General features: G+C 51.3%; 1 protein-coding gene across 8 annotated transcripts in view; it reads right to left on the bottom strand.

Annotated features, from left to right (window-relative positions):
* The window catches only part of LOC8069846 (formin-like protein 6), a 43443-nt gene that overhangs the window by 23098 nt on the left and 7112 nt on the right, over positions 1 to 13233 (bottom strand). For all 8 annotated transcript variants that reach the window (XR_002455118.1, XR_002455119.1, XM_021465178.1 and 5 more), the window contains 6 exons: positions 12440 to 12511; positions 11983 to 12081; positions 11852 to 11893; positions 11592 to 11672; positions 11457 to 11507; positions 11298 to 11379 (listed from right to left, as the gene is read on the bottom strand). Coding sequence is in view for 6 of the 8 variants with exons in the window: in XM_021465178.1 (XP_021320853.1) it covers positions 11298 to 11379; positions 11457 to 11507; positions 11592 to 11672; positions 11852 to 11893; positions 11983 to 12081; positions 12440 to 12511 (427 nt within the window). In the remaining 2 variants the exon portion in view is untranslated. The remainder of the gene's footprint in view (positions 1 to 11297; positions 11380 to 11456; positions 11508 to 11591; positions 11673 to 11851; positions 11894 to 11982; positions 12082 to 12439; positions 12512 to 13233) is intronic.

The following is a 13233-nucleotide window of genomic DNA, read 5'->3' as shown; positions in this document are numbered from 1 at the left end:
ACTTGAAGACGATCGGCTACCTCGACTACACCAAGGAGCTGAACCAGCTGGGTAAGCTCGACGATCGCAGCAAGCCTAGCCTGTTCATCTGGTACGTAAAAGGAGAGAAGGCCTACCACATCCTCGACCCGGCGGCTCAGCGCGCGAAGGTGGCCCGCAGCGTCGTCTTCGACGAAGGCCGCAGCTGGGACTGGTCCAAGCCAGGTCTTGGTGGCTCGGGATCAGCGGCCGGTGAATTCATCGTTGAGTATTGGTGGCCTAGAGGAGCAAGGAGGGCATAGAGTGCATCTTCGATGGTGGCTGGACCTTCATCACCAGCATCACCTACACCACAACCTGCATCGCGCTCACCATCACCAAGTCTAGGGGAGCCCGGAAGCACGTCGGTAGTAGCGGCCACTCCTCCAGCACCACAGTCGGCCACACCACCACCTGCATCCCCAACAGCTGCTTCACAAGTGCATGGCGATTAGCCTCAAATCGAGTACGCCACGCCACTAGAGAACGACTAGGATCATCTGGATGTCTACTATAACGACGAGCCTCTATGCTACCGCACGATGACCAACATTATCGGCGATCAGCCTCCGCCTCCTCCAGTGCAGCGTCTCTTCGCCGAGCATGCACGCCGGTGAGCCTGCCAATTACGCGGAGGCACAAGGTGATCCAGAATGGCAGTCGGCAATGGAGCAGGAGCTCAAGTCCGTCGAGCAGAACCGCACTTGGGAGCTGGTTCGTCTGCCCGATGGCCACCACCCAATCACCCTGAAATGGGTGTTCAATCTTAATAAGGACGAGCTAGGCATGGTGATCAAGCACAAGGGGCGACTAGTGGCGCACGGCTTCGCCTAGCAAGACAGGATCAACTACGACGACACATTAGCTCCAGTGGCACGCATGGAATCAATTCAAGTCCTCTCGCTAGTGGCTCAAGAAGGCTGGCGCGTCCATCACATGGATGTGAAATCTACCTTCCTCAAAGGCGACCTCAAGGAGGTGTACGTGCAGCAACCACCTGGCTGAGAATGGCTCGATCGAGGAGGCAGTAGGTCGCCTCAAGGTTGTCAACAGTGACGAGCCACAACCCTCCTCGGGGCCCAAGCTCCTTCTCACCCGGGAGCAGTGGGCTGCCGGGCGAGGTGACAAGAACGGGGAGCCTTCTTCTGCAGCAGCCAGCCGCAAGCGCGGCAAGTCACGCAAAGGCGCCCAGGCCGGGGCGCAAGGGCGTGCCGACGGAGGCGCCCACGGAGGTGCCCAAGGCGCCGCTGCCGAAAAACCCAAGCCGACACAAGATGACTGCTACAACAACTGTGGTCGTGCTGGTCATTGGGCTAAGGACTGCAGGCAGCCACGACGCGCCCAGGCCCACGTCGCGCAGGCGGAGGAGCAGCCAGCCCTGTTCATGACACATGCTAGCACCGAGACACCCCTAGCAGCACCGGCTACAGCGGCTCTTCTCCACCTCGACGAGCCCAAGGCACACGCCCTCCTCAGCAGCGGGTCCGGCGGTAGCAACAAGATCGATGGGTGGTGCCTCGAAACCGGCGCCACCCACCACATGACAGGCCGGCGGGAGTTCTTCTCCGAGCTCGACTCCGACGTTCAAGGCTCCGTCAAGTTCGGGACGCCTCCACCGTAGAGATCAAGGGCGTCGGCTCCGTAATCTTCGTCGCCAAGAACGGTGAGCATCGGCTGCTCACCGGCGTCTACTACATCCCCGCGCTGAGGAACTCCATCATCAGCTTGGCACAGCTGGATGAGAATGGCTCGCGCGTGGAGATCAAGGACGGCGTGCTTCGCATTTGGGATCCTCGTCACCGACTTCTCGCCAAGGTGAACAGGGGGAGCAACCGCCTCTACGTTCTTCACGTACAGGTGGCGCAACCCTTTTGTCTTGCAGCTCGGCGGGACAATGAAGCCTGGCGGTGGCACGAGCGCTTTGGGCACCTCAACTTCAAGGCCCTGAAGCAGCTCGGCAACAAGGAGATGGTGCAGGGCATGCCGTGCGTCAACCACGTGGAGCAGTTCTACGACACCTGCGTCCTCACTAAGCAGCGACTGCTGCCCTTTCCCCACCAAGCAAGCTTCCACGCCAAGGAGAAGCTAGAGCTCGTGCACGGCGACCTTTGCGGCCCCGTGACACCGGCTACACCTGGAGGACGACGCTACTTCCTCCTTGTCGACGACGCGTCCCGCTACATGTGGGCTGTCCTCGACACCAAGGGGGCAGCCGCGGACGCCATCAAGCACCACCAAGCTGCTGCGAAGGAGTGCGGCCACAAGCTTCGGGTGCTGCGCACGGACAACAGCGGCGAGTTCACGGCGGCTGAGTTCACGGCGCACTGCGCCAACGAGGGGATCCAGCGCCACTTCACCACGCTGTACACCCCGCAGCAGAACGGCGTCGTCGAGCGCCGCAACCAGACGGTGGTTGCCACCACCCGCGCCCTCCTCAAGGAGAGAGGGATGCCGGCGATCTACTGGGGAGAGGCGGTGATGACCGCTGTCCATCTCCTCAACCGCTCGCCCACCAAGGCGCTTGACGGCATGACGCCGTACGAGGCCTGGCACGGGCACAAGCCGGTGGTGAGCCACCTCCGCGTCTTCGGCTGTCTGGCATTCGCCAAGGAGCTCACTCACGTCGGCAAGCTCGACAACCGGAGCACTCTAGGAGTGTTCGTCGGCTGCGCGGAAGGCGCCAAGGCCTACCGCATCCTCGACCCTGCGACACAGCGCGTCCGCATCTCCCAGGACGTGTGTTCGATGAAGAGCGAGGCTGGACTTGGGACAAGGCGGTGGCCGACGGCTCGGCCTCGACCCTCAGTGACTTCGTCATCGACTACGTCCACCTGGAGGGAGCCGGGGGAGCTAGCAGCTCGTCCTCACCGAGCTTGCCCTCCTCGGCACCCGGCTCGCCATCCGCTTCGGCGAGCCCACCACCGCCTTCACCACCAGCGAGTCCAACACCACCGGCTACACCACGCACTCCTGCACCGACTCCCCACTCTCCTACACCGGTGCCGGCATCTCCAAGGTCGGCACCAGCAGCTTTGGTCCGTCAGCGTTCGGTGGAGTTCGCCACTCCACTTTCCGGCGATGAGGACCGCGTCGACGCCTACCACGACGATGAGCCTCTACGCTACCGCACCATGGACAACATCCTCGGTAACTAACGTGTCCCTGGGTTAGCGGTACACGACTTTGAGACGGAGCTGCAGCTGGCACACGAGGACGGTGAGCCTCGCTCCTTCGCTGAGGCGGAGGGAGACGCGGCATGGCGTGCCGCGATGCAGCAGGAGATGGACGCGATCCAGCAGAACCGCACTTGGGAGCTTGCTGATCTCCCTCGTGGTCACCGCGCGATCACCCTTAAGTGGATGTTCAAGCTGAAGAGGGATGAAGCCGGTGCCATCGTCAAGCACAAGGCTCGCTTGGTGGCACGAGGCTTCGTGCAGCAGGAGGGGGTCGACTTCGACGACACCTTTGCCCCCGTAGCACAGATGGAGTCCGTGCGACTTCTCCTTGCGCTAGCTGCCCAGGAGGGCTGGCGTGTCCATCACATGGATGTCAAGTTGGCGTCCTTAACAGCGACTTGGAGGAGGTCTACGTGCACCAGCAGCCGGGATTTGTGATTCCCGGCAAGGAAGGCAAGGTGCTTCGTCTGCGCAAGGCTCTCTATGGCTTGCGGCAGGCACCGAGGGCGTGGAATGCCAAACTGGATTCCACGCTGAAGGGGATGGGCTTCGAGCAAAGCCCGCACGAGGCGGCCATCTACCGACGGGGCAGTGGACGAAAGGCCCTACTGGTGGGTGTCTACGTCGACGATCTTGTGATCACCGACACCGAGGAGGTGGAGATCGAGGCGTTCAAGGAGAAGATGAGGGCGACCTTCCAGATGAGCGACTTGGGCCCTCTCTCCTTCTACATGGGGATCGAGGTCCACCAGGACAGCTCCGGCACCTCTCTCCGCCAGACAGCCTACGCCAAGCGCATTGTGGAGCTGGGCGGTCTCACTGGTTGCAACCCAGCCCACACTCCTATGGAGGAGAGGCTGAGGCTGAGTCGGGAGAGTACGGAGGAAGAGGTGGACGCGACACAGTACCGACGCATTGTGGGCAGCCTTCGCTACCTTATCCACACGCGACCGGACTTGGCGTTCGCCGTCGGCTACGTCAGCCGGTTCATGCAGCGACCGACGACAGAGCACCAACAGGCCGTGAAGAGGATCCTCCGCTATGTCGCGGGCACCTCCGACTACGGTTTGCACTACCGAGGTGCCCCGGTGCGGCACATTTCATCAGGTACAGTGACAGCAACCACGCCGACGACATCGACACGAGCAAGAGCACCAGCGGGACACTCTTCTTCCTCAGCAATTGTCCGATCAGCTGGCAGTCGGTCAAGCAGCAGGTGGTGGCTCTGTCCAGCTGCGAGGCAGAATACATCGCAGCCACTACCGCTTCTACTCAGGCTCTGTGGCTGGCTCGGCTGCTTGGCGATCTCCTTGGCAGAGACGCAGAGGCAGTGGAGCTCAGGGTGGACAGCAAGTCCGCCTTGGCCTTGGCGAAGAATCCAGTCTTCCATGAGCGCAGCAAGCACATCCGGGTGAGGTACCACTTCATCAGGAGCTGCCTGGAGGAAGGGAGCGTTCAGGCCAACTACATCAACACCCAAGACCAGCTCTCCGACTTTCTGACCAAGTCCCTTGGGCGAATCAAGTTCCAGGAACTCCGCGCCAGGATCGGGATGGCTCAGATACCCCACAAGGAGCCACACAAGACTTAGGGGGAGAATGATGGACAAGTCTCTGCTGGCTAGTGCTTGTGGGCTGCAGTAGGCAGCACATGGTCCTTGTGTCATAGCATCCTTGACTACTTTTAGGACAGCAGTTAGCATATGTAGGACAGCATCCTTGACTGCTTTTAGGACAGCAGTTAGCATCTGTAGGACAGCATCTTAGACTAGCATCTTGGCATATGCTGGCTGGTTAGCAGCCCTATAAATATGTATCCCCAACCCCTCAGGTTGGCATAGCATTGTGTGAGAAATAAACCCAGAAAATTGCCCCAACTCTATGTGCTATCCTCTCAATGAGAGCAAGGATCCTGCTCACACCTAGAGCAAGGATCCAGCGACTAACAACGTCGACAACCTCATAATCACCGGCGTGGAGGAATGAGAAGTGGAGGCGTTCAAGGTGTAGATGAAAAAGGTGTTCAACATGAGCAACCTCAGCCTCCTCTATTTCTACATCGACATCGAGGTGCGCCAAGATGCCAATGGTATCACCTTCCGCCAAACACACTACACCAAGTGCATCCTCGAGCTCGGCGGCATGACTAGCTACAATCCAGCCTGCACTCCAATGGAGGAACGACTGGGGGGTCAGTCAGCACAGCACAGCGGAGGAGGTCGATCCCACACACTACCGGCGGCTCATCGGCAGTCTACGCTACCTGGTGCACACTCGGCCGAACTTGGCGTTCATCGTCGGGTTCATGAGCCGGTTCATGGAGCGGCCCACGGTGGAGCATTAGTAGGCTATCAAGCGCATCCTTCGGTATGTGGCGGGCACCCTCAACTACGGTCTACACTACACCAAGGCTCCCGGCACAGCACACTTTGTCGGCTGCTGCGACAGCGACCTCGCTGGTGACATCGACACAAGTAAGAGTACGAGCAGAACCATGTTCTTCCTTAGCAACTACTTGGTCAGCTGGCAATCTCACAAGCATCAAGGCCAACCACATTGCAACCACTGATCAGCTGGCTGATATCCTCACCAAGTCGCTAGGCAAGGCCAAGTTCCAAGAGATGAGGGAGAGGATTGGGCTGAAGCAGATCACCCCCAAGGCTGACCATAACGCTTATGGGGAGAAATGAGAGTTAAGCCTAATGCTACTCTCTAATGTACTCCCTCTGTCCCTGAATAAATAGGTTCCTAGAGTTGTAAGTCGACATTTTTAAACTTTGACCAAATTTCTACAAAAAAGCATTAAGATTTATGGCATCAAATTAGTATCATTAGATTTATCGTAGAATATATTTTCATAAGGTTCTCATTTTATATCATAAATGTTGTTAATTTTTTTCTATAAAATCTTAGATTCCAGGAATCTATTTATTCAGGGACCAAGGGAGTATCTAGTTATCTACTTTAGCTATTTAGTATTTACTATTCACTGTATTGTTGTTTTCAGTTGATGCCTTAGCATCTAAGTAGCATCTACTTTATGCACTAGAATATGCTGTAGTGGTTGAACTCTTTCTTGTAAACCAAGTTTGCTTTTGCTATATAATGCAATAAGTGGCCTATGGCCAAACTGCCATCTGGCAGATCTAAAATTCCCCACTTGTGTGTGTTACCTGGCCAATAGTTATGTGGGTTATGAGCATTAAGATAACTCATTAGCCGATTATCACATACCCTCAAGAAGAAAAATAGTACTTCACAAGATATCTTGAAAACTAGAAGCATACCCTCACGCGTTTCTGCGGGAATCGCGGATTAGTGGATTGCGTGGCATGTTGACATGGGCAATAAAATGCTTGTCTTTACTGACTTGAACATTACAATTGCATGTGCTAGTGGATTTTAATTACATTGATAGTGCATTGCTGAGGTGGATAGCTTGCATGTTGAGATACATAGCTACATTTAATCGAATTTTACTTCTACATAATGATAACTCAAATATCATGTATCAGTCTTCACAGAAATAACACATATCGTGGATGTACCCCGCGAATGAATGACCTTGTTTTACTAAGTGGTGGCGTCAAGCCTTGCAGCAGGTTGCTAAACAATATCGCAAGGTCTCAACATTGGTCATTTTGGTGGTATGGTGGACATGAAAACATAGGAATGGCTGCGTCTTTAAGGGCACTTCACCTAATGTCAATGGAAACATGCAGTATGGTGTATGGGAGGGGCCAAAGTTCTAAGTAGCATATGCCATATGGTCATAACTATGTTTGTTGGTCATTGGTCCTTCTTAGTGGTTTCTTTGGTGAGTCTACATGTAATTAACCCTGCCCCACTAGAGGTTGTATGAGTCTAGTTAGACTCATTTCCTTCTTAAATATAATGATGTGCAGTTCTCCTGTGCTTTCGAAGAAAAAAATTCTGTCATGGATGTGGTTGCAAGGCAACTCTTTTTTAACTTGTTATGTCTAGAATCTAAATGGCAGAGACATGATGCTGCACCAGATTTTATGGAACTCCTCAAGAAGTATCAATTCTTCTCCAACCTTGGACAGGTTGGATAGAATGTTCTGCTCTCTTGACTGGGAGGAGCAGTTTCCTGGTTGTCTTCTGCAAGTGGGTGATTCTATGGATTCAGACCACTGCCCCTTATTACTTGGGCTGCAGGATGTTATTGGCAGCAGGAAGAGGTTTCATTTTGAGGCTTTCTGGCCCTCACTTGACGGTTTTCTGGATGCTGTGAAGGATTCTTGGGACAGTGTGCAGCCCGGCCAGTGTCCTCTCCAAACTGTGGAGCTAAAGTTGAAAGCTACAGCAAGAGGCCTACAAAGTTGGAGCCAGAAGAAATGTGGTCATATCAAGTCCCAATGGCTGCTTGCTAAGGAAATCATTCGTCAATTTGAAAAGGCACAGGAGAATAGGCCGCTGCAGCCAAATGAATTGTGGCTGAGAAACAAGCTCAAGAAACATTCTCTTGCTCTAGCATCTTTGTTGCGAACTATTGCCCGGCTCCGATCTAGAATTGGTTGGCTAAAAGAGGGAGATGCCAATACAAGGCTTTTCCACCAGCATGCCCATTACAGAAAGAAGAACTTCATCCCAAAACTGCATGTTGGCGACCAACTCTTTACACGGCATGAAGACAAGGCAGCTGCAGTCTTGGAGTTTTATGATAACCTTATTGGGACCGATTATGGAAGAGAAAGAACTATCAACCTGGAGTCTCTTGGTTGTCCAAGCTTTGAGTTACTTAATCTGGATCTGCCTTTCTCTGAGGAAGAGCTGTTCAATTCCATAAAGGATCTGCCTCCGGATAAGGCCCCGGGACCTGATGGTTTTACGGGCAGATTTTATAAATGCTGCTGGGCTGTTATAAAAAATGACATAATGGCTGCCATACAGTCACTGTGGAGTGGTAATTGCAGAAACTTAAGTAAACTGAATTCGGCTTACATAAGTTTGATACCTAAAAAGTCGAATGCGGTGCAAGTTAAGGACTTCAGGCCTATCAGCTTGGTTCACAGCTTTGCCAAACTACTGACCAAAGTTATGGCAAATCGACTTGCAGAACGCCTTGATGAGATGGTCTCCCCAAATCAGAGTGCATTCATTAAGAAAAGGTTCATCCAGGACAATTTCATGATGGTTCAGCAAACAGTGAAGTACCTGCATTCTCAGAAGCTGCCTAGATTACTTCTAAAATTAGACATCACCAGAGCATTTGATTCGGTTTCTTGGGCTTTCCTCTTGGAGGTTCTTAGGAAGCTGGGGTTTGGAGTGCGCTGGTGTGACTTGATCAGTGGCCTTCTATCTACCTCATCCACACAGGTGCTCCTCAATGGCATACCGGGAGAGAGTATAAAGCATAGAAGAGGATTGAGGCAGGGAGACCCTCTATCACCCATGCTCTTCATTCTAGTTATGGATATCCTGAATCTGATGTTCACTAGGGCTGCGGATGCCGGACTGCTTCAGCCCTTATCTAGGAGACCTATTCAGCACAAGATCTCTCTTTATGCTGATGATGTCGCTCTTTTTCTCCAACCCACTGCAGCAGACATAAATTTATCTTTACAGCTCCTGCATTTGTTTGGGGAAGCCTCAGGCCTCAAAACAAATGTTCAAAAAAGCAACGTGTTGCCGATCTGCTGTGCTGAGGAGGACCTGACCCTCATTCAAAACATGCTGCCGTGTGAGGTTCAGGATTTCCCTTGCAAGTATCTGGGTTTGCCCCTGTCCAATAAAAAATTGACCAAGGAGCAGGTCCAACCCATCATTGATAAAGTGGCTGGACAGCTCCCGGGATGGAAGGCTGATTTGATGACACGTGCTGGCAGGGTGATTCACGTGCAATTTGTGCTTACGGGTATCCTAATTTATGTTGTTATGGCACTTGATCTTCCGCCTTGGGCTCTCAAAGCCATCGATAAGATTAGAAGGTCCTTCCTTTGGAAGGGAAGAAGAGAAGCAAATGGGGGTCATTGCGTGGTTGCCTGGCCCAAGGTTTGTCGACCCCAAGAATTAGGCGGACTGGGAATATCTGATCTGAAAACATTGGGGATTGCCTTGAAAGCAAGATGGCCCTGGCTGCAGCGGAGTGCTCCAAGCAAACCTTGGGCAAATCTGCCGGTCCAGGTCAGCAAGGAGGTCGCTGGGCTGATCTCGGTCGCGGTTCGTACAGAAGTGGGGAGTGGAACTAATACCTTCTTCTGGAAGGACAAGTGGCTGGATGGTCAAGGAATCCAGGAGATTGCTCCTCTTGTTGTTGCTCTGGTTCCTAAAAGGCGATTGAATAAACGTACTGTTAATGAGGCCCTTCCCTGAGAACAGGTGGATAGAAGACTTACAGGGCGAAGTTGATGTGGCTGCTCTAACACAGTATGTCCATCTCTGGGATATTTTATCTAGGGTGGAGCTGAATGAGAGCATTCCTGACAAACATGTATGGTGTCATGGGCAGCCAACGGGCTGCCTGGGCCGACGGGCTGATACTTCGGCCCAGTTATCTTTATAAGTTTAGTTATCTTTGTATTTGCAATTTATATTAGTCCCAAATAAGTTATTTAGCAAAAGAGGTGAAGTAGAAGGGACATAAATATCTGTAGACTATTGATATAATCAAGCAATGAATTATGAGGAAACAATTCTAGTCTCCCTCAATATCTCAAGCTCTTGGCAAAGCATAAGGCCTAGTTATCCCAAAATACCCCCTCAATCTCTCAAGCTCTTGGCAAAGCATAAGGCCTAGTTATCTCCCAAATATCCATCACCATAACATCCGGTATCTAGAGTCCAGTGATCCTCTTCATCCAAAAAAAACATCGATTAAGATCCCAATCCCCATCACCACCCGCCGCCGCCGCTACACCAACTCCTCCCGATCCCCATCACCACCCACCGCCGCCGCCACACCACATCCCGCCGATCCCCACCACCATCCACCGCCACCGCCCACCACCAGCCGTCCGTGCAAGTCCCCGTCGTCGCGTCGTTCCTGTGCGCTGGCCATCCTCGCGCACGTCTGCGCCGCCCGCCTCCACGCGGGTCTTGTCTGCACCCTCTTCGGGTCTTCCCCGCGCCGTCCGCGACTCCTCGGCGCCCGCCGCCACAACTCCAACACTGGCAGCCGCCACCACAACCACCAGGCCGCCGTCCGCCTCCCCCTGCACCAACGACCTCAAAGCTTCCCTAGCGACCATCACAGCCGCCATGAAGGCCAACACCGACGCCATGAAGGACCTCCAGGCCTCCGTGAAGGCCAACGTCGCCGCCATCAAGGCCCTCGGCATCCAGCAACAGCTCGGCTGCCATGAAACACCACAACAATTGTCCGTCGCGGTTCCAGAAGCTGGGTTTTCCGCGTTACGACGGTAATTCCGACCCCCTCATCTTCATCAACAGTTGCGACACATACTTCCGTCGAGAGCGCATCATGGAGGAAGAAATGGTATGGATGGCTTCCTGTCATTTGGACGATGGGGCTCGTACGTGGTTCCTCCAGGTCCAGGAGGAGGGCACCCCAACGTGGCGTCACTTCACCGAGCTCCTGCACCTGCGCTTCACATCGCCTCCGTGCCCCGACCTGCTCCACCATGTGTCCCCTGCTGCCAACGACACTTCCCCCATCTTTGCTGATATATTCACGCAGCTGGATCGCATCAAGGAGTTGATCAACGCGAAGGAGAAGGACCATGAACTGAGAAGGACCGTGAACGTCGGGCGGTTGTATGCCTCCAAGCAGCAGCACGGGGACTTCTGGCACGCTGCCAAGCACAGGCTTTTCATGCAATAAAAACATTGAAGGAGCAAGCAACGGTGCGCCTACAAGCAGCGGTGCGAGGATTTCTTGTCGGTCGCATGGTGCGGATGAGACGCATATTCCTCATTTCGGCAGTGGGGGTTCTCCCTTGGTCGCCCTTGTATTTCTTCCCCGGTGACTTAGCTGTTTTGTTTTAAGGCTGTGTGGTGTGTGTGTTTGTGGGGTTTTGCCTCTGTTTGGGTTTAGCCCCTGTAAGACTTTTCCTTTTCTTCTATTAATATAATGATACGCAGCTCTCCTGCGTGTTCGAGAAAAAAAAACAATTTTGCTTACCTCTGGCAGTGCCTTGGTTCAATGCATTTCCGAGAGAAAGAATTGTCTGCATAATCCTTTTCAATTTGACGGAACCTCGTATCTATGAACATCATGACAAATACATGAAATTAATATCAGGATTTTAATATTAATTTTCAATCAATATAAAGTGCCTACCTCTTCTGCTGAAGAATTAACAATGTTCAGGTTCCGCTTAAGGTCAGAAACCTGAAAACAGTTTGGGACCAAATATTACAACGGCAAAGCAAAAAAGTGTTCATGATTTGCAAGAAAAGTAACCAGTTGCCAAACCTGGGAGCGGAATTGAATCTTAAATGAGAAAACTCTCAGCTTAGATTCTACACGTGGTACTTTCATAAGCTCCATAAAGAACTGCAGCACAAAGATGTACATCAGAATCTAACACATTATTCATAAGTTTGTCTCGAATCACCGTATTATGGTTTTCATGGAACATTGCCTTTCAATGGGAAGCCATCCCATAAAAGGGCATGTACATACATAAGAAGTTCTAACTTTAGATGTAAAGCAAACTAAAGAAAACAAGTCACCTGCTCACATTCTCCAAGAACTTGCTTCTCTCCTTTGTAACCCTGGTAATCGTATCCCAAACATTATTGGTTTCAACATATAGTAATGGTTTAAAATTAACACCAGACAAGAACCTGAGTGACCTTGCTACCTTTAGAAGTTCAATTTCATCTTTAGATGGAGTGAACTTAATAAGGTTCTCCACCTGGTCAGCATCCAGGACAGTATGATCCAGAGCCAGAATTGCACTCTGCTCCAAAAGAGGGAAAGAAAAAGAAAAAAAGGAAAGAAAAGGAGAGAAAGAGTGTTACTAACAAAGATACTAAGGGATTATGTGGACAAAAAAACACCACAGATGCACTTCTTAATTCCTTCCAAATTACTTCCACTAGATGCAATGACACACGACACAACACATTAGCTGTCCCACTAACTTTGCCATGTTAAGTACAAACTGCTTTTGACCATTATTATACTTCCCCACAATTTTTTTTTTCTTTGGGAATTACTTCCCCACAATTAGCCAGCCATAAGATGCATGTTTCAGTATGTTACAGCAACCATAAAATAACATAGTAAGAAAATAGTTGTGGAAGATAGAATCTTACCATTAGGTCAGGCAGTGGCATTTTGACTTTGGTAAGCATGATTCCACAATTGTTAGCCCGGCGAAGATCAATCTGCGATAGAGAACACATTGGATGAGAAGAAGTAAAGCATGAACAATGAGGCACAGTGTTGGAGCTTGAGGATAAATACAGAGGGGGGCAAACATGAGAATATACATAGTTTAGGGAGTGTTAGGGCGGCCATTATAAAGCTTCATTAACAGAATATACATAAATATTATAACATCCTCTGTAGAATTGCAAAAATGAGGGGGTGCGGGGGGCGGGGCGGGGCGGCTCCACCCCTGATGAGGCATAAAGATTAAATAGTAGATAACCAAGATGAAACAGGCAGAAGGGAAAAGAAAAACATAAGAGCCAAACAGGCACACGATAAACTGTTTTTTTTACAACACACGATAAACTGTTAAGTATCTTATGTAACAACGACGTGAATCTGGTATAATCACTTTCAACTGTTGAACTAATAAAATGTTGAAATACTAGATTTTAGGACATGGCACGAAAAAGGGACTTCAAAGGATGGCATATACCAAGAGAACTGTCCTTGGATACGTATACACCAGAAACATCTTTGTACAACGTAATACTGGTAGCAGGAGTAATCGGTATGAACTCTAATGCACGTGACCGGGACAATAGAAACAAGGGGAAAGGGATATGGCACACGTACTTCGATATTCAAAATTCACTATGTTTGACCAATAATTAGTCTAATGATCATATGAAAAGTTTGTGCTACAAAAATGGGTAGTTTATATCTGTATTTAGAA

This window comes from Sorghum bicolor, chromosome 7 (genome assembly GCF_000003195.3).
Source record: "Sorghum bicolor cultivar BTx623 chromosome 7, Sorghum_bicolor_NCBIv3, whole genome shotgun sequence".
NCBI classification, from domain to species: Eukaryota; Viridiplantae; Streptophyta; class Magnoliopsida; order Poales; family Poaceae; genus Sorghum; species Sorghum bicolor.
The sequence above is the reverse complement of the archived record's forward strand: the minus strand, read 5'-3'. Positions and strand labels throughout refer to the sequence as shown.